This window comes from Centruroides vittatus, unplaced genomic scaffold, assembly GCF_030686945.1.
Source record: "Centruroides vittatus isolate TY-2023 unplaced genomic scaffold, ASM3068694v2 contig_2825, whole genome shotgun sequence".
NCBI lineage: Eukaryota > Metazoa > Arthropoda > Arachnida > Scorpiones > Buthidae > Centruroides > Centruroides vittatus.
The window spans coordinates 116557-139058 of record NW_027121797.1 but is presented as its reverse complement, the minus strand read 5'-3'; the positions used below and the strand labels follow the sequence as shown (position 1 = coordinate 139058).

The window sequence follows — 22502 nt, the reverse complement described above, 5'->3', positions numbered from 1 at the left end:
ACTAATTTGTTAACTTACGTACTTTTTCCATTTTCTACTCTTTTCTCTAACCCCCATTTTTTCCTCCCATTACAAAGTTTACAAATAAATTCTTTCAATCACGTGGTTCTTAACCTGAAATCAAGAAACCTTTCCCAGGCCACTTTTCCCTATTTCTGTTTTGTGGGTACTAGGAAAGCCTTTTTACGGACAAGTAAACAATTTCATGGCTAAATGCAAAAGGACTGAAACAATGTAGAAAAATATTTTTTCGTGAATTCGCGTCTATTTTTGTATCACAATATAAATTTTCCTAAAGATTTGTTTAAAATTGGCTGCTTCTAAAGCAGATGTTTTTGGAATTATGTGACACTGAATTCAAATTTCAAATATTGCAAAAAAAATAATTTACTTGGAAGGGAAGGTAACACATCTCAAAGCTTAGGAAACGTTGGAAAAAATTCCTCGTTAAACAACGAATTTAATTAACGCTATGGATCATGCCCGAAATACCTCGGTCTATGGTAACACATCTGAAAGCTAAGTAATCATAGTGGCCACTATGATTACTTTTCATAATTTTTATTTGCATAAAAAATTTTTATAGCGATTTTAATATCACTTTAATGACGTGCATTAATCTCTTAATCGTTTTTCATGAGAGTTTTTTAAATCAAATTAATATATTATATATACTAGACTATTTCCAGTCCACACAGTAAGTAACCAATACGATCATATTTTAATTACTTTATTAATGCTAATAGTACAGTTTAGTGCAATTTATGCTGCACTTCGAGAAGTATTAAATTAATAAATATTTAATACTTCTGTAAGTGAAAAGCAGGCAGAGGATAGTTTAAAAAACAAGAAAAGTTAAGTATGTTATTTTCAAAAATGTAATTTGGAATGTCGTTATATAAAACTCAAAATGTAAATGACTAACTTTATTTGAAGAGTGTGCAAATTAAACTTTTTAATGGGTAAATTGTGAACAAAGAAATGATTAACCTTGTTTTGTAAATAACGCAATCTAAGGTAATGTTATGTAAAATTGATCAAAATATAGGTGAGCTGTAACTACTGTTTGAAGGGTATGCGAATGACACGTTATGTTATACAGATGTAGGCAAATGGTGGGCAAACGAATAGTATTAGTTATCTTAAAATAAGGCAATGAAAATTAACAATTTTAGACTTGTTCAAAATGTGTTTTCAAACATCATGTAAAAGAAATCATTGTTCATCTAAGAAAACATTCAGTAAATCATGTTGTATTATTTTAAAATCGATGGAGGTTCTTTAATAGATATATAACGTAAATTGTAAATTATATGTGAATATTCTAAATAATTTTTACTTAAACATTAATACTTTTAAATTTATTCAAATTTTTAACTTGCGATTGTTCGAACATTTTCTTTTCAGATTATGTTCCGGCTCGTTACATATTGGTATTCTCTATATTTTGGATATACAGTCAAACCTGTTTTTATGCGGGGGGATAGGGACCGCATTAAAAAAAACGCAGAAAAAAATCTCACGAAACTTCACGAATGGCTGTAAATAATAGTTTTCGCGACACAATTAAAAAATATTTTTTATGCGGTCAACAGGGACCGCATAAAAAAGTCTCACATAGAAAATAACTCAAAACCGTACGAAATAGAATTTATTGACAACAGATGTCAGCACTTGACTGCATCGTCTGGTCTATCGTCTGTTTTACATATTTTTGTCCAGGTGGTGTTTTGTTGACTTAAAAAGTAAATAATTTCATTTTTCGCATATTCATGCAATAATATTTCTATAATAAGTGCATTTATACTATAATAAGTTTATTTAGCTATAATAACTCAACGTGAGACATGACGAATTGCACGAGACTAGTCGCCAACTATACCGCACAAATAAAAAATCGCACAAAAAAAACCGCACAAATTAAAAATCCGCATTAAAAAAATCGCACAAATAAAAATCGCACATAAAAAGAACGCATAAAAACAGGTTTGACTGTATACAATAATACACTGCCAAACATCTGTGCTGAACATTGCTATCTTAGCCATGGTTAATCATTCAGCCATCTCCAGCATATATAATACAACAACTTCAAAACAATGTCCAGAAATGTCTCAGCAAAATTCTACGTCTAGTGACAAAGAGGTAAATGTCTAAACATAGAATGTAAGAATAATTAACTAACAATTTTCAGTGACAAATAGCGAATATCATGCACAAACTTGTTTTATAAATTTATATTGAAGTTATTATTAAATTAATTCGTAGTCTTTTTTGTGTGTATGTGTGTGTGTGTAAATTAAAAATTACCTCGAAACTTTCCTTTTTTTTTGGCTCACGTAGAAATATCAATGTTTTGAATTATTTTTCTTTGTGAAGTCTTATTAAAACCGCCAAACTTAATATTCAACAAACAAAGCTTATTAATTGAATGCTTTGAAAGGATGATATTACCATATTCTTCACTCTCAGCTTTATAAATTCTCAAATGAATATCCAAACATCTAATTTTTTTAATCATCCACCCTGATCCAATTTTATAAACTGTTGAAGTTTAAAATTGTATCGAAAGCATTTGTTAAGCATTCATCGGCATATACTGAGATAAAATATGTTTTACTCGACTAAGGAAAAACTCATCCTGATAAGCTATACCATATTCTACTATACAATAATACTCTACAATTATATTCTTAATTCTCCTATAGAATACTATATTATACTATACGTCCTATACTACACTATTTGAATCTGTTTGGGAATGTTTGTATTTACAATTAATCTAGGTCTCGGAGTGTTAAGTGTATGACGTATGGCAGTGTGGCAAGAATCTTCTTAATGACGATGTATTAAGGTTATTGAGTTGTCATATTCAATGTTAATAATTCTAATTTATTTCTTAAATCAGTTTGTAAGAATGTGAGTAATAAACCTTTATTTAGTGCATCAACTGTTATTGCTATTTTTTAGAGTTCTTATGTATGGTCACAACCTACTCAAGGAATAATTCTGGGAAGTGCAATTTTATGGTGTCGTATTTTCCGAACTCGTTGGAGGGACCATTATTTTTTATTTGGTCCAAAGAAAATGTTGATAATTTCTTCATTGATCTCTTCAATATTCAGCATTTTAACACCCTTTTGTGCAGATGTCGGTGTTTCAGTTATATCATTATGTCAAGCTATCTTCGGATTTGGACAGGTAAGAATAAAGTTCTGCACTGCCTTTGAAGACCGAAGAATAATAAGTATTTTCTTAATCATAGGGTCTTGTATTATACGGATCTCTTACACTGTTAGGGAAATGGAGTCCAGAAAACGAAAAGTCCACATTATCATCAATTTCATTTTCTGGTATGCAAGTCGGTACGTTTATTGGTTTAATTACGACAGGATATATCTGTGAAGACATAGGATGGCCTTTCAACTTCTACACATTTGGTGAATAAAAACAAACGAATGCTTTTGTAATGTATCTATGTGACTATCTTTTGTAATCTGTATATTTAACAGGTATATGCGGGATTGTCTTATCTTTATGTGTTATGTTCACAGTTTATGACAGACCTCAAGAACATCCCAGAATATCTGACAAAGAATTGACGTTTCTTAATGAAAGCGTAACAAACATCGCTTCAGGGGAAACGGTAACATCATTTTTGCTATGGTTTATTTTGATTAATATCTCAGAAATACATTTTTACTTAAAACAGAAGTTGAATATTCTCTGGAAACAAATTTTAACATCCAGAGCAGTACTCATACTAACTATGACGAAAATTTGTCTTGTTTTCGGTTATTTTATAATATTGACTAAGATTCCGTCATATTTAGAGATTATTCTTCGTTTCCCTATCCAGAAGGTATGCGCATGTTTATACATAAGCCTTATATCTACAAATTTATGTATATTATTCGTGTTTTAGAATGGAATAATGAGTGCGTTAATTGTATCCGTGGATTGTATAGCCATATTTATTTCCGGTTTCATTGCTGATTATATGAAATCTCGTAAATATTTAAGTATAACTAATATCAAAAAAATTTGCGAAGCAATTGGTAAAAAACTGCAGTCTTAATTTTATAAAATTTTCTCTAAATTTTATGCAAAACTTTAATACGCCTTTTCATATTTCATGCAAAACTTTAATACGCCTTTTCAACTGTAGCTACGTTTGGTCCGGCATTAGGCATCTTAGCGATTTCATTTCAAGGATGCGAGAGTACAAATGTAATTATTTGTTTAATGGTTGGAATGGGATGTTTTGGCTTTAATGTTTCGGCGATATTGCAATAGCTCTTGATTTAGCTCCAGAATTTGCAGGTAAGTCATTATTTTTCTTAATATTATCAATACACTGTATTTACTTAAATCATACTCGAAGTTTTTCCTGACAAAAAGTCAAAGTGTGCGGTTCGTTCTAAAGACATTAGGTGATAGCATCCAGGCAGCCAGAAAATTGAGTCAGTATTCAGCATTGTTCCAGTGGATTGCTGAAATTAAACAATATTCTTTCGGTTTGGCATAAAATTTTCGTAAGCAGACACAACAGATGATGTGTTGAAAAGCTTGATAACATAATAAAGCCAATCAAATATTCATTTCTGCAACATAATTATGCGCATGATATTAAAAAAGTGGTGTGCGCGCAAAATCTTTTTTACCTGTTTTTAATCTAATTTATTAATTTTTATACAGCAGACACACGGAGTAGACCAATATAATTGGTTAAAGAAAAATAGAACACATACAAAAATAAAATAATACAGTTCAACCTGTTTACGAAGATTATCCATTGTTCTGAACATGTGTGGTTATTTACAGATATGTTAGGTTGGTTTTATGCACATATTTTGAAACACAATATTTGAACTTTTTTAATTAAAATCATATCAGATAATCAGTCGATTTAAAATCTAAACAATACTTGCGTAGTTTTAAGAAAATTCTTTGTTATTCATCCTAACGATTTTCGGAATACTTTGACGAACCATATTTGCATAATTTACGTACAGCCACTTTGTCTGTAGCGTCTAATTTGCCTTGAAGTTCATTATTTTCAATTTTTACATGTGTGTACAACCTATGCGTTATACAAATGTGAAATTAATTGTACAATTGATGTATTCGATGATTGAAATATATACATTGACAAGTTGATTAGGGAAAGACATTTATAACAACAAAGATATTTTTATTTTTATGGCCGATATGACGATCGACAAAAGAAAAATGACTCTTTACCAAAGATTTTTTATATTTTTAGACTCAGAGCACCTAGAAATAGAGGCTAATCTTGCGGGGTATTTTTCTGTATGTATGAATGTTTGTGTATGAATGGGATACGGTTTTGTTCACTCGCTTTGAAGCTTAATAACTCTTGTGCCTTTTTTCGAAAATGTCTGAATATTTCAGCAAGGTATGTGTATTAGACGATTGATGCTGTTATATTTTGGTGGTTAACTGTTCAAGGGGTGAGAAAATGGACGTGGGTTTTTTGTGATATTTCAAGTGTGGTTGATCATAATGAACATTTTACTCATTATTACATTATTTTTTTTATAAATCTTATCTCCACTTTTGTAATTTTATAACATTTAATAATATAAAAAGTGTTTAAAATAAAAGCTGACAACAAATAACACTACACAATTTTAAAGTTTGCCGAGAATGTTATCGAACACGTTCTTGGATTTTTTAAACTCTACTCTTAATGTATATCTTTTTGTATATTTGTCATTACATCTCTATTTTTGTCACGAATCGTACCAGAAGTTACGGTTTGTCAGTCAATTACTGAGCCTCACAACCACAAAGAAGATGCTATCATACCAGGTCTTGTGTCATACTGTGGCACGTTACAGGTTCATGAAGCTCCAGGCAAATTTCAATTATTGCACCCATCTATGGTGTTGACCTTAAATATTTTGGTGCAGAGAATTTTCGGGATAATCTTCGCAAATTCTCGTTCGTTTTTTAACGCGATCTCCGACCTACTAAAAATCTGAAAATAAAGCGTAATCTTAGTACTAATACAATTAATAGTGTATACTGTTTTGTCATCTAAAGGATAAACAATAATGAATGTAAAATTTATGGATAACAGAAAATGTTTTATTCAATGTTTAATAAGCTTTACTTAATTTAATATGTATCTAGGTGTCATTTTCGGATTGACTGATAGTTTATATAACGCAGCAGGTATATTTTCACCCTATGTTGCTGGAGTTATATTAGATGAAAACGTAAGTCGAAATTTTTTCAAATTTATGTTTACTTGTATAACATATGCTAAATTATTCATAAATGTTTCTTATAAAGAAGGAGACATGATTCGATGGAGCTACGTTTTCTATATGGTGTCTTCCGCTTACATTCTGGGTGGTGTAATTTTTATATTTGGAGCTACTGCAAAAGTTCAACCTTGGGCTTCCACTAATACAGACAACAAGAAACAAGATAACAATTAATCATGAATATAAATCGAATTTTATTTGGAATGATAAAACTTCTGCTTATAGAATAATTAGAAGCAAAGGCATGCAGAATTGATTATGCGTGTTATACTAGAACAATCCCTGACTTAACCCTGCTTCTAATTTTTGATAGAAGAAAAATACGCGATTAGTTTAATTACAGAAGACAATAAGACAGAGATTGTGATAATTGAATCACATTTGTATAAATCATTTTAAAGACAATTTATCATAATCTCTGAAAAACTAAAATAACCATTCCAGCAAATCATTGGATTTATTTATCACGGACTCCATTTTTGGGGGGATTTTTTTAGAATTTTTCAAATTTACGATCGATATAAATTTTCTATTTTTACATGCCAATTTTATGTTACTTATTGTATTTAATTGTTTGTATCAATTCCGGAAATGTAATTTCGATTTTTAACGCAGCTTATGTGAAGTATCACGGCTCAGAGTATGATGCGTCGTAAAGATTGTCGTAAATGAATCCCAGCAAATGCAGTCTAATATAGTGTATAAGAGGGGTGTCAAACGAAAACCGCTTAAGCGGCAATTTTTTGTCTCAAGTATGACAGCGGGCCAGATGTTTTAAGCTTTTGTAGCCAAAATTTTTGTAAACAGTAGCCAAAAAGAAGCCGACTCAAAAATTTCGTTTTTAATAACCTGAGATTTCACAATAAAATATAGAAAACACCATTTCTAGTTTTCCAGCAATAACTTTAATTACAGAACAAACATTCTCGGCCAATTTACAGGCCTGAAGCAGGTGTGTAAAATGATCTGGAAGTAAGGATAGCAATACTCAAAATACAAGCATAAACTGTACTTTAATAATATGTCGAAAACACGCATTTTATGTGGAAAATAGTGAAAATTGTGCAATAAATGATCTTGTTAAGACGGACTTTAATTTTAAATTCAAAAGATGAAACAGAGAAAACATAATATAAACAAGAAATTAAACACATAAATAAATCAAATAAAATAAACATCTCTAAATAACAGTGATAGTATTAAGTAACAATGGGAACGAGAAAAAGCGACGTGCGAGATTTACGGGCTCTGGAAAAAAAAGAAAAAGAGTAATATGTTAGAACACATTCGATTTTCAAATTTAAACACATTAGTTCGGTTTTTACTCGACTTTTCTTCTTTAGAACATTCGATGAAAATCGAACGATAAAAGCAGAACACGTCGTGAAAATCGAACAATATTAGAACATTCGATTGTCAAATTCGACCTTTCTTTAGAAATATTTAGTTCGTTGATGAAATTACTTTTTTCTTTTGTGACTATAACGTAATAATCTCAATTTTCCCTATCGTTACTTATCGCAGGTAGGCCCAGCGTTACCCGAGCAACGCCGGTCCTACCTGCTACTAATTTAATAAAATTAAATAAAGTTTTCATTACCTTCATCTGAATAAAACAAACGAACACTACCCTGATCTTTAAAGACAATCTTTTCATATTCAATCCTAAACAAATCCCACGTCAACCAATGAGACCTGAGATCATTTACAGCTAAATTAGAATTTTATAAGTTTATATTATCAGATACATAAAATCCAGCTACAAGATGTTTAACTTTTCCAGCCACATTTGGTTGCGCCATGTGTTATGATAGTTCATTTAGAAAAAAACTTTCGATACTCACCTGCAGTGTTGTTTGAAATCTCTTACTGTTTACAAAGCTCTTCGCTTCAGCTAAAATGCACAAACTTGAGCACTTATACAAAAGAAGTTCTGTCACTGTCAAATTAAATGATAATTTTCAACGCTTGTCTCATGCTGACAAATCAAAATTTAAAATTATTGCAGTATCATTTTAGTTAATTCAGAGCCCTGTTTAATATAGTGGAATCGAATGCATTAAAATAAGAATTGTTTGTCATTTTAATGTATCCGTGATGTGTTTTACATACATCTACTTGAAAATTTCATGTAAAGGTAATTTTAAGGTAATATTAATTACTGAATATAATTATATTATGTACTTATATATGTATTTTATAATATCAAATCAGTAAATTCAACTAAAATTTTTGCTCAAATTTAAATTTAAATCTGTCTATTTACATAATTTATTGTAGTTTTTTCAAATTTTTTTACATATACATTTTATTTGTTTAAAATTTACTATTACTTGAATGAAAACATTAAATTATTATTTTATTTACTAACTGAATTCCATATTTAGTTCTAAAAATAGGAAATAGAACCCTTGTATCATAGTTAATGAACTCACGGTGAACGAGCGAGTTGGTTAAGGCTTCAGTTTATCTTTTCTGAGGATCCGAGATCAACTTCGGGTGAACAACTCTTCCGCAAATTTCCTGGGTAGTTTGTAACGGATATTTTAAATTCTGTTCACTACCATCCACCTATACATTGCTGACTTGGCCGAACCCACGACTTATGATTTGAAAGTTGTTTTAACTAAGTGTTAAAAAGTAGATATAACCTGTAATGCTAATGTATCATTGACAATTACTGGTAATTGCAGAGGAAATGTAAGCTCAATTTACTACAATTTAAATAATAGACATAAAATACGATGCTTGAAAATGTAGAAACTTTATTCATAAACTTTTCTTCAGGACGATATGTTGTTACTTTTGTGGTAGTGAAGGGAAAAATAACCGAACATTTTGATATTGTAAAAATTTAAGAAACAAAAATGTAAATTTACTTAATTAAATATGTGTATAAATCTCTCACCATAGTGTTGTACGATTGTAGATGGCACAGAAACAAATAGTTTCGCCCGTGGCCAAGCGGCTCTGTACTATAAACACTGGGAGATCAGGCGTGTGGTCGTGGGTTCACGCCTGTTCAGAACGGGCAGATCACGAGGAGTTTTTCGGGTTTTCTCGACGTCTGTAACGCCTGAATGGGGACCAGCAGTGGCGTGCAGTCATTGGAAGCGGGTGAAGCGCCGCTTCCACTTTCCAATTACCTTCCCTTGTTGTTTCTAAAATATAAATTTTCACCAGCCTCCAACCTCACCCGGTTTAGCTGGTGGAAGCTACACACGTGTAACACTTCCAACGATTCTATCCTTTAGCCACTGGGTAGGGAGCTATCTAAGTGAATTGTTTAAGATTTAAAAATTCTAATCAATTAAGTAATTCTATCAATTAAGTAACTTTTATAAGAAATTTTTTGATTTATCTAAATTACGTAGTGGATCGCAATATTTATATTCGTGTCCGGACTATATTGACAAGTAACTCTTAAACATAAAACATATAATTAATGTCGATCCGAACAAAGACGTACTAAAAGAATTATATGATTTAGGCCTAATATCATTAATTTTTATAGTACCATCTACCAGTGGGTCTGCTATGCGCAGTTTTTCGACCACGAATCAAATACAGTCAAACCTGTTTTTATGCGCTCTTTTTATGTGCGATTTTTATTTGTGCGATTTTTTTAATGCGAATTTTTAATTTGTGCGGTATAGTTGGCGACTAGTCTCGTGCGATTCGTCATGTCTTACGTTGACTTATTATAGCTAAATAAACTTATTATAGCATAAATGCACTTATTATAGTAATATTATTGCATGAATATTCGAAAAATGAAATAATTTACTTTTTAAGTCAACAAAACACCACCTGGACAAAAATATGTAAAACAGACGATAGACCAGACGATGCAGTCAAGTGCTGACATCTGTTGTCAATAAATTCTATTTCGTACGGTTTTGAGTTATTTCCTATGTGAGACCTTTTTTATGCGGTCCCTGTTGACCGCATAAAAAAATTATTTTTATAATTGTGTTGCGAAAACTATTATTTACAGCCATTCGTGAAGTTTCGTGAGATTTTTTTTAATGCGTTTTTTTTAATGCGGTCCCTATCCCCCGCATAAAAACAGGTTTGACTGTACACACATTGGCCAGGAACACTAGGTCGGAGGAAAAATTGTGGTCGCTAGCGTTGCTTTCGATAGAAAAAAGAGCTTTCAAATACGTCGATGGAGTCGACGACCGGCGACTTTTATCATAAAGTAATTAACAACTTTGCGGAAAAAATCGCCGAATACAGTTAGTTTATAAAAAAATTAAAGAAACCAAGTGTTTCTATCATTGTTTGTATCGTATCAATTTGTATTATGTATGTATTATTTGTATTTTAGAACTAAAATACATAAAATTGTTTATTTTTGTCATTTCCAGTATTTGTTTAGAAACTTTTATGGAAATGTCATGTACCGGACAGGTCTGACCCGTCACGAAAGACGAGAATAGAACGGTTAATTTACAGAAAACTTTATTAGTTTAAAAAAACATAGGTAAAAGTCGTTTGTAGTCGGACACCCGTTGTTTATATCAAACTGCGAGGCAGAAACTATAAATCGCGGAAGGAAGTCGTCCTGTGATCGGTAGAAGATCGAATTCATCTTCGATTTTGACTTTTTTCCCGCTCCAGGTAAGAGTCTCGTTACGCTCTGTAACGAGGAACCAACCACTCCGGAAGCGTGATTGACAGAGAACGCCCAATTAAATGGGCGAAAGAAAGAACGGGATTGATATAATCTCCGACAATCGAGGACACCTGGCTCTCGGTTAACGTTCCACGAAACGTTCGGACATCCTAGACGTTGCGACTCGCAGGATGTCTGAACGGCTTATTGTCCGAAAGCAAACTATTTTCTACATAGTGTATGTTTATTTTATGTTAAAATAAACGGTTTTTGTCAGATACTTGTCGTCTTTGTCTCTACAGCCACCACCCATGTACGAATGGACCCTAGACCATTACTGACGCGCAATTAACTGACTGCCCCTGGAGGTCGGCTTTTTACAGAAACACAACTTCCCTATTATCAAATGTCACAACACGCCACTGGGGATCAGTTACCCTTAAAAGACCTTTCGGAAGGCATTATTGCCGGAGTAACAACCATCATAATGTATATAGAAACTCACACTCGACTAGTTGATACGAAACAAGAAAGTAATTTCATAGAAATAATAGGTTGTAAGTATTTTTTTTAATATTGTGTTGCCGTTTGTAATTATTTTTTTGAGATATTAATACGTTTGTAGGCTAAACTCAATCTTACGAATGTAGTGATTAGGATCGGAAGATCGAAATACACATACTGAAACAAATAACAAACAGCAATGGTTTTATTAAAGTCTTTTTAAATACAATTTTACTGTTCTTAACACTTTCATTTCGGATTAAAGTCGAAATAGTACAAGAGATAACTAAGAATTTTATCTAGCGTTATAAAGTTATATATATTTTTAATATAAATTTAGTAATTAAATAAATTTGGTAAATATATATACAAAGAGTAATTGCTCTTATCCTTTTTTAAATAGATTTAATTAAAATTATGATAAAGAATTGCACCCCGGCATTGTAACGATGCCAAAATAAATGACTGCTCGTTTTGATTTTTTCTTATAGTTGTTTTATTATTAACATTAAACACGCGAATTATTATTATACTGTAATTGTCGATATTTATTCACGATTAGTCGGTTCCATTCGTGTAGATCCTAAGAAAACCTTTTCAATCACGCGTAGAATTGGTTCGCTCAGGCAGAAAAAGAGTGGCCAGATGGAGATGGACGAAGCCCGAGATATTTGCAACAATTAATTTCTGAAAAATTCCCGAAGCATATTGACTGTACAAATATTATCCCGAGTCCCCCCAAATGATACTTGAACTCACTTTATCATGTCTGTGAAAATACTACAGGAATTGTTTCTAATTTTAATGTATCTGTGATGTGTTTTACGTGCATGTACGCGAAAATTTCATGCAAAGATAATTTCGACACATGGGCGAAAAATCTTTCAATCATAGATTGAAAGTTCGTAAAAATTTATTCGTAATCACTGTATATAATTATATTATGCATTTATATATGTATTTTATAATATCGAATCAATAAACTCATGCTCAAAACACAATTTAAATTCGTCATTTTACATAATTAATTTATTGTAAAATGACTGATTTAAATTAATTAACTCTACACTTTTTTTTCTATATCTTTTAATATATTACAGAAAATGTGCAAAATCATCACTTTTACATATTGAAGTACTTTATGAATATTAAACATTTTTATGAAATCCAATTCAATATTTAAACACTTATTTTTAAAATAATTTTTAATGAACTGTTGGGCTATAAATATGGTATCAAACTAAAGTTTTTAAACTGTAGATAATGCTTTTGAACACAGATTTGAGAAAGGTGCAATGATTCAGGCGTTGCAAAGTAAAAAATATATTTAAGTATATGGGACAAACATGTCAGGGTCCCACTCCCTATTAACTTTTCTTCGAATAAGTTTTTTGTCTTTTGCAATTAAAGCATTGTAAGTACTGAGTTCAATAAATGCACGTTTTATTTTCTAAGACGATTTTTTTATATATATATATTATCCTCTGCCAACTCCACCGCACCAATCCTCTATATGTCAAAAGTCCGAGCCTGGCCGGACATATGCAACTACTTTTATTTAATGTAAAGATTTATAGAATGGTAGCAATTAAGTTATTAGGGATGAAAAGAAATAAAGAATCCCAGGGAAGTCCATCAACGACATTTCTACCTTTTCTTTAATTTTATTTTCAATTAATCGACCAATAGTCACAAACTATTTTAATAATTGGCAATATCATTTCACGTTTCGGGTGTTTACGTTATGAGAGTACTAAGAGGACCTATTTAAGCAAGCAAATCATCAGACCACAAGGGGCTGTAATTATAAAGGAAATTATTGTCTTTTATCGACTGCACAGATATCATTCCAGCCACTCCCCCAACGGTAGTCTGATGCCTTAACTTCTCTGGAAGCAAGTTATTTAATCATATAGAGAAAAATATATTTCTTGCAGTGTCATTTTCGTTAATTACGAGCTATGATATTGCAAAACAACCGTTAGTCATGAATACAAACGACGCATTTTAATGTATTTTTAATATTTTGTACGTACATTTACTCTATTGTTTAATGTAAAGAAAATTTCTAGTTTAAACAGAAAATTTTTATTATCCATGGTACGTTTCTAATAATATCTAACAAATAAATTTCGTACGACTTTCACTCTCTTATATTTATATTAATTATCGTATTTTTAGAATAATTAACAATTTAAATGTTTAACTATATTACGTAAATTTATTTAATATTCATAAATGGCATCTAAATATAGTTCAGAGTACCCAATGGCTTGGTGTTATATATACTCCCGATTTCCCTGTGCCTCCGTTATTCTCCAATTTCGGATACATCGTTTTACTATATTGTCGGATACATTGATAATTTCCTTTACCGGTACGTCAACCCTCTTGCCTGCGGCTATTAGCGAGGTTGAGACCAAAGCAGGTTGTCAGCCGCCCGGGGCGAAAAAAAATTTCGCCGCTCCCTTATTTAGGTATTTTTACAAGATTTTATTATTTATTATGAAATTTTGCCGCCCCCACTACGCTACGCTACTGGGCTGAAGTTTCAAATGCGAAAACGTGTACGTCGGACGTTCAGCGCCGCTTTCCTGTAAACCTACAAGTTTGACAATGGCGTTTGGGATGTCGAGCATGATTCCACTGACTTTCCACGACAAAATCATTTATATCGAAATTTTACTTGGCATTCTCCAACCCATAAGAAGAAAAACTCTCCGTAAATTGAAGCCCTTGACGAATATTAAAATTCCTAAAAAAGTTCTAACATATATATATATATATATATGTATTTTATTTGATTTTGTAAATATCAATAATAATGCATTTTCTCCCCAAATATATATATATATCATGGATACGGTTCAAAGACATATTCAGCTCTAAAGTATGTAGGTGACAATGTCAAAATGATTATAATTTCTACTTGAATTAGAAAGTAATTAATTCTATCGTAATGTTAAACAAAGTCAATCGTGAGTAGATATAGCACCAGACGGCCGGATGGCCGAGCGGTAAAGGTGGCAGCCTACCGCTCTGGGGGACCCGGGATCGAATCCGAACGGGTCGAATAATCCCCAGGAATTTTTCGGGGGGGTGGTCCGTTCGGATATATCGGGCCCGTCCCTCACCACCCGGTCGCCCCGTTGTGGGCCTGGCCGAACCCATAATGGGCCTACTAAAAAAGCCCTCTTAGTGCCCACAGGCCGGAAAGAGTTAAAAAAAAAAAAAAAAAAAGATATAGCACCACGTCATGGGGTATACTGCTTAGTAATATCAGGCTCAATTAACCGCAATAACTTAGAAAATACCTGAATAAGCATTCGGTAAAACCTACATTTGAATAAAATATATTTCATTTACACGCTATATTAATATTTTATTCAAATATTAATGTACCTACTGTATAAAGTAATTATTAAAATTTATATAAAAAACATATTAATTTGTCATAAGTTTCTCATAAAAAAACCCCCCTCGGCACAACGCCCACGTGTTATACAACTGTAATATTGCCTAAGTTTTCTTTAATATACAATGAAAAATTCCCAAAATCATCACTTCACCTATATTTAGATTCCATTTATACACATTAAATAAATTTACATAATGTTGTTGAACATTTAAATTTTTACTTCTTCTAAAAATACGATAAATAATATAAATATACGAGCTTGAAACTTGTACGAAATTTATTTGTTAGATATTATTAGAAACGTACCATGGATAATAAAAATTTTCTGTTTAAACTAGAAATTTTCTTTACATTAAACAATAGAGTAAATGTACGTACAAAATATTAAAAATACATTAAAATGCGTCGTTTGTATTCATGACTAACGGTTGTTTTGCAATATCATAGCTCGTAATTAACGAAAATGACACTGCAAGAAATATATTTTTCTCTATATGATTAAATAACTTGCTTCCAGAGAAGTTAAGGCATCAGACTACCGTTGGGGGAGTGGCTGGAATGATATCTGTGCAGTCGATAAAAGACAATAATTTCCTTTATAATTACAGCCCCTTGTGGTCTGATGATTTGCTTGCTTAAATAGGTCCTCTTAGTACTCTCATAACGTAAACACCCGAAACGTGAAATGATATTGCCAATTATTAAAATAGTTTGTGACTATTGGTCGATTAATTGAAAATAAAATTAAAGAAAAGGTAGAAATGTCGTTGATGGACTTCCCTGGGATTCTTTATTTCTTTTCATCCCTAATAACTTAATTGCTACCATTCTATAAATCTTTACATTAAATAAAAGTAGTTGCATATGTCCGGCCAGGCTCGGACTTTTGACATATAGAGGATTGGTGCGGTGGAGTTGGCAGAGGATAATATATATATATAAAAAAATCGTCTTAGAAAATAAAACGTACATTTATTGAACTCAGTACTTACAATGCTTTAATTGCAAAAGACAAAAAACTTATTCGAAGAAAAGTTAATAGGGAGTGGGACCCTGACATGTTTGTCCCATATACTTAAATATATTTTTTACTTTGCAACGCCTGAATCATTGCACCTTTCTCAAATCTGTGTTCAAAAGCATTATCTACAGTTTAAAAACTTAAGTTTGATACCATATTTATAGCCCAACAGTTCATTAAAAATTATTTTAAAAATAAGTGTTTAAATATTGAATTGGATTTCATAAAAATGTTTAATATTCATAAAGTACTTCAATATGTAAAAGTGATGATTTTGCACATTTTCTGTAATATATTAAAAGATATAGAAAAAAAAGTGTAGAGTTAATTAATTTAAATCAGTCATTTTACAATAAATTAATTATGTAAAATGACGAATTTAAATTGTGTTTTGAGCATGAGTTTATTGATTCGATATTATAAAATACATATATAAATGCATAATATAATTATATACAGTGATTACGAATAAATTTTTACGAACTTTAAATCTATTATTGAAAGATTTTTCGCCCATGTGTCGAAATTATCTTTGCATGAAATTTTCGCGTACATGCACGTAAAACACATCACAGATACATTAAAATTAGAAACAATTTCTGTAGTATTTTCACAGACATGATAAAGTGAGTTCAAGTATCATTTGGGGGGACTCGGGATAATATTTGTACAGTCAATATGCTTCGGGAATTTTTCAGAAATTAATTGTTGCAAATATCTCGGGCTTCGTCCATCTCCATCTGGCCACTCTTTTTCTGCCTGAGCGAACCAATTCTATGCGTGATTGAAAAGGTTTTCTTAGGAACTACACGAATGGAACCGACTAATCGTGAATAAATATCGACAATTACAGTATAATAATAATTCGCGTGTTTAATGTTAATAATAAAACAACTATAAGAAAAAATCAAAACGAGCAGTGATTTATTTTGGCATCGTTACAATGCCGGGGTGCAATTCTTTATCATAATTTTAATTAAATCTATTTAAAAAAGGAAAAGAGCAATTACTCTCTACTCTTTTTATATATATTTACCAAATTTATTTAATTACTAAAATTATATTAAAAATATATATAACTTTATAACGCTAGATAAAATTCTTAGTTATCTCTTGTACTATTTCGACTTTAATCCGAAATGAAAGTGTTAAGAACAGTAAAATTGTATTTAAAAAGACTTTAATAAAACCATTGCTGTTTGTTATTTGTTTCAGTATGTGTATTTCGATCTTCCGATCCTAATCACTACATTCGTAAGATTGAGTTTAGCCTACAAACGAATAAATATCTCCAAATAATAATTACAAACAGTAACACAATATTTTTTTTTTTAAACTTTTATTTAAAAGGTTTTAATTTTAACGTACAGTAGAGTCGTTAATCGGAATCAATTGGGGACTGGGGTTGTTCAGATTAGTGATTTGTTCCGATTACCGATTATGTACGAAAAAATACATTAACCTGTCCGATGTTCAAATTTTTCTTTGTTGCGTGTCGCTTCGTGTTGAATTTTCGTCGATTTTAAGCCTAACGAAAATTTTTATAATAATAATCGAGGCTATCGTATCGTTAAAAATTATCTCTTCATTTTGTACAAACTAAATAAATATACTGAAGAATATAAAAACATGAAAATTATACTTTAGAAGTAAAATCTAGTATCAAAAACGTTCGATTCAGCGCGACACAGTCCGACTGAAAATCGTTCCGATTACCGGCGATTCCGATTACCGGGGTTCCGATTAACGACTCTCTACTGTATTTTCAATAGAGGATTTGTTTCATCCGCATTCTGCTTTACGCTTTCTATCCGTAATCATTTGTGAAAATGAATCACGCTCACTTGGAATATCAATTATGTATTTTATTACGAAGATTAGTTTATCCTAATAGACTTGATGACATTTCTGTTTTGTTGGGGAGATCAAAAAATGAACTTTCACGATTTGTGCTTGAAACACTAAATATCATTTACAAAATTGTTATTGAATATCGACGAAATAAAACTAACAAGAGAAAAATTAAAATTATTTAACCAAGTAATAACAGCAAAAGGTGCTTCTTTGGCAAATTGTTGGGGGTGCATAGATGGAACGGCACGTCCTATTTGTCGACCAAAAACACATAAAAGAGTGGTATTCAGTGGCCATAAACGTATACATTGTTTGAAATTTCAATCAGTGGTTACACCCGATGGTACGATTGCTAATTTATTTGGACCAATAGAAGAAAGACGCCATGATAGTGGAATATGAAGAGAATCTAATTAATTAGAAAAGCCTTACTGTCCTTAAAATTTATTATTATTTAAACTCGTCTACGTGGACGTTATTTATTAATAGGACCTTGTACTGGTGTATTGGCACAGTAATGAGAGTTAATTCAGAAAAATTTCTTTATTTTATCACCTGTAGTAGCAATATCCGTACACATTTTACACGTGTTTCGGGCTAGCATGCCCCTCATCAGCAGTATTACCACTATGCTCTATAATTAACAATAAAACATATAAATTACAATAAAATCTAAAAATATTCCGAAAAAAATTTAATAAAATACAATTTAAAACCTACTATGAATACATATCTCAATTCCGAGTATAAATAGATGTTTTTCTTTTTACAATTACAGATATTGTGTAAATACGTACTTCTAATTGTAATTGTATACGTAATTGTAATACGTACCTAATTGTAATACACGTAATTGTAAAAAGAAAAACATCTATTCATACTCGGAATTGAGATATGTATTCATAGTAGGTTTTAAATTGTATTTTATTAATTTTTTTCGGAATATTTTTAGATTTTATTGTAATTTATATGTTTTATTGTTAATTATAGAGCATAGTGGTAATACTGCTGATGAGGGGCATGCTAGCCCGAAACACGTGTAAAATGTGTACGGATATTGCTGCTACAGGTGATAAAATAAAGAAATTTTCCTGAATGAACTCTCATTACTGTGCCAATACACCAGTACAAGGTCCTGTTAATAAATAACGTCCACGTAGACGACTTTAAATAATAGTGAAGAGAATCTAATTTGTTAGAACATTTGGCTGCGATTCCTTGTTCTGAGAACGAAACCCAATTTGTATTATATGGAGATTCTGGTTATCCTTTCCGTAAACACTTCGCTATACCATTCCGAGGTGCTAGCTTAACACCTGTGTAAGAAGTATTTAATTCCAGGATGAGTTCAGTAAGAGTGTGTGCGGAATGGGTATTTGTGAAAATAATTCAGATATTTGCTTTTCTAGATTTAAAAAAAAAAAAAAAAAATTTGAAATTGTATCTTCAATCTGTTGGTAAAGCGTATATTGTTGGTACACTACTTACAGACTGTCACACATGCTTATACGGTAGTGCAACATCAGATTATTTTAATTGTTTATCCCTTCCCAAATTGGACAAATACTTTAGAATGTAATCAATAAATAAATAGAAAATATTTTCAATGTTATAAAAATTTTTCTTCAATTTTTATTCAGTTTTCAAAAGTGTTTCTAATGACGCTTCTCTCTCTTTTCTCTCAAATTTTGCTTTTTCCAAATCTAATTTTTCATGTTCCAGTTTCAGTCGTTCTTCATTTAAATGTAATTCTTCTTAAAATGCTAAAATAAAGAAATTACCTTTAGTTTTAAAAACAAGTAAAAACTATTTTCTTATTCCGACTTCGAGGAAACGATACAACTTTAAATGGACGAGTCCGGTATGATTAACTTTTTGAATAGTGAAGAAAAAAGTCGCCGGAAGACCAACTGGGAACCGCAGGAGTGGTCTATAAGTTGTTTTGTACCTGTGCAATTCCAAATTTTTACTTCGGGGAAACAGGAAGAAAGCTTGGCGTAAGAATAAAAGAACATGAAGCGGCGATTAGATTAAAGAGAAAAGTGTCAGCATTGTTTTTACATTGTAACGAATTCAATTGTAACATAAATAATAATAATGTAAAAATATTATATAAAAAGGAAAATTGTACCGAAAGAAAAATTATAGAACATTTTTGTATCATCGCACATGCAAATACTATGAATTTGAATACCGGCATAGCCGTCGATGCATGCTGGATAGATTCGCTTGACATAAAAGGAATGTAACGATTAATAATTCAATTGTTCCCCTGAAGAGGCTCGACCTAGAGCGAAATGCATTTGGATTTTGTGAATTATAAAACGGATAAAATAAAACTGGTAATGATAAAATACTGAGGTCTTTTTTCATCATTGACTCGTCCATTTAAAGTCGTATCGTTTCCTCGAAGTCGGAATAAGAAAGTAGTTTTTACTTGTTTTTAAAACTAAAGATAATTCCTTTATTTTTAGCATTTTATAAGTATACCGATCCCATTGTCTTCTTATTTATATACAGTCAAACCTGTTTTTATGCGGGGGATAGGGACCGCATTAAAAAAAACGCATAAAAAAAATCTCACGAAACTTCACGAATGGCTGTAAATAATAGTTTTCGCGACACAATTAAAAATTTTTTTTATGCGGTCAACAGGGACCGCATAAAAAAAGTCTCACAGAAAATAACTCAAAACCGTACGAAATAGAATTTATTGACAACAGATGTCAGCACTTGACCGCATCGTCTGGTCTATCGTCTGTTTTACATATTTTTGTCCAGGTGGTGTTTTGTTGACTTAAAAAGTAAATAATTTCATTTTTCGCATATTCATGCAATAATATTACTATAATAAGTGCATTTATGCTATAATAAGTTTATTTAGCTATAATAAGTCAACGTAAGACATGACGAATCGCACGAGACTAGTCGCCAACTATACCGCACAAATTAAAAATTCGCATTAAAAAAATCGCACAAATAAAAATCGCACATAAAAAGAGCGCATAAAAACAGGTTTGACTGTATTTTGTAATTCTTGTTTCAACTGATGCTCTTGGTCTTGCTTGCTCTGTAAATATGAGACAACAAAGAATTGTTTTTTTTTTTTTTTGTGACATTGGTATATTCATCTAAAAATAATTAGAAATGTATAATTATTATACAATTCTTGTAAAAATTATAATATAAAGAACTTTTAAGTTCTTATATATACCAGGTGGAAACTCAGGAGATGATAATACTTTTAAAGATGTCATTGCTGCATCTCTGACTTGCTGTTCAGCAATGGCTTGTGATGGGATTTCTCAGATGTTATCTGGGCCTCCATATTTTAACTCTTTTATTTCTTGTAGAAGTTGATTACGTTCTGTAAATTTTTTTCTTCTGTTCCAGATTTTTACAAACTGGCTTGATCATTCTAAAAAGAAAACTATGATAAACTATTTTATGAACACACCTATAAAAATTTTATTGACACTTCACATCACTTGCTAAATAGACGATTTTAATCTAAAAATTATTTAGTTTCTTTACAATGTTATTCGTAAATGCTTAGATAATCATTATTTTAATAAAATAGGTCAAAATTTAAACCCCAAACACAAAAAATTGAAGAAGTTTAACCGATCTTCCACTCGCCATTAAGGACCATCTAAAATTGCCAGATGGCGGCGCTCAGACCGTCTGCCATTCACGTTTTGTGCTGATACTTGCGACACAACCTCTCTATTTTATACTTCTAAAAATAGAGTAGGTTCTACAGTCACCATAAATTTTGTTTTTAAAAATTTATTTTGAAACTATTACTGGAAATATTAATTATTTTTTATCATCATTTTAATTATTTTATCAGGTTTTTTTACATTTCATAAAGCAGCATAATTTTTTTCACAAATATTCACTACTTATATATTCAAAATATATCATGTTTAACATCCAGGAATGGGAGAGAAGTTTTGAAGCTTATCAATAAAAAAACATGTCAACAAGGCAAGGTATTTCAGCAGAAGCTTCTGCTTAAATACCAATAGATGTATCTCTTGCAACTGTTTGTCATAGTTTTTTTAAAGTTCTGCAATGTAAAATATTTAAAAATGAATTGAAACCACCTTTAACTGCCAAACGTATATCAATGGATTTAAATTGGGCTAAAGACAAGATGGGATGGACTGAAGAATGGCAAGAAATAATGTTTAGTGATGAGTTTAATTTATATGGCTCTGATGGGTTTGTATTGTTGGCATGATTTAAGAAGAGAAAGCAGAGTTAAAATAAGCCAGCAACAAGGTGTTGGGTCTCTAATGATTTGGGGTAGTTTTGGAGGTAAATAGGATGGATGGGAAGGTAGAACTAATTGAGTATTTGTTGACAAAAATATCATTATATTTAGTGCATTAATTGGAGGTCATAAATGGTAGTTTCAACAAGACAAAGCTCCCATTCATGTCTCAATGTCAACAAAAAATTGGTTTTAAAAAGAAAATATTGATGTAATATTGACTGGCCTTCATGTAGTGCAGATTTAAATCCCATTGAAAATATATGGAGCGTTTTAACGGCCATTGTTTATCAAAATGAGAAACAATATAAATTTGTAAATCAATTGAAAATTGCAATAATGGATACATGGGATAGAATTAAGAATGAACAATTAAAAAATTAATAAACTTCATGCCTAACAGAATTTTTCAATTGTAGTATTTATGAAACTGTGCCGGTACTTATTCTGCAACTTGAACACTAACTATATAGTGTATTTACTCGGACACATGGCAAATTTCATCACTA

General features: G+C 31.2%; 2 protein-coding genes across 2 annotated transcripts; both read left to right on the top strand.

Annotated features, from left to right (window-relative positions):
- The first annotated feature begins 2046 nt into the window (after positions 1 to 2046).
- On the top strand, positions 2047 to 6551 carry LOC136972191 (putative inorganic phosphate cotransporter). The gene is made up of 10 exons (XM_067266749.1): positions 2047 to 2145; positions 2971 to 3201; positions 3266 to 3440; positions 3513 to 3646; positions 3713 to 3862; positions 3926 to 4058; positions 4169 to 4272; positions 4305 to 4323; positions 6160 to 6249; positions 6325 to 6551. The coding sequence occupies exons 1-10, from the start codon at positions 2047 to 2049 to the stop codon at positions 6468 to 6470; spliced, it is 1281 nt and encodes a 426-aa protein (XP_067122850.1). The 3' UTR covers positions 6471 to 6551.
- Positions 6552 to 17852: 11301 nt separating this feature from the next.
- Positions 17853 to 19293, top strand: LOC136972190 (uncharacterized; the record flags this gene model as incomplete). The annotated part of the gene is made up of 2 exons (XM_067266748.1): positions 17853 to 18114; positions 19043 to 19293. Coding segments are annotated over 2 exons (513 nt in total), but the record flags the coding sequence as incomplete, so codon positions are not given.
- Between the last annotated feature and the right edge of the window lie 3209 nt (positions 19294 to 22502).

Bases quoted from the DNA above. Each gene is read 5' to 3' on its own strand.
- LOC136972191 (XM_067266749.1), top strand. From the start codon at position 2,047: ATGGTTAATCATTCAGCCATCTCCAGCATATATAATACAACAACTTCA. The intron at 2,146-2,970 runs GTAAATGTCTAA...GCTATTTTTTAG, and splicing joins CTACGTCTAGTGACAAAGAG to AGTTCTTATGTATGGTCACA. The intron at 6,250-6,324 runs GTCGAAATTTTT...CTTATAAAGAAG, and splicing joins TATATTAGATGAAAACGTAA to GAGACATGATTCGATGGAGC.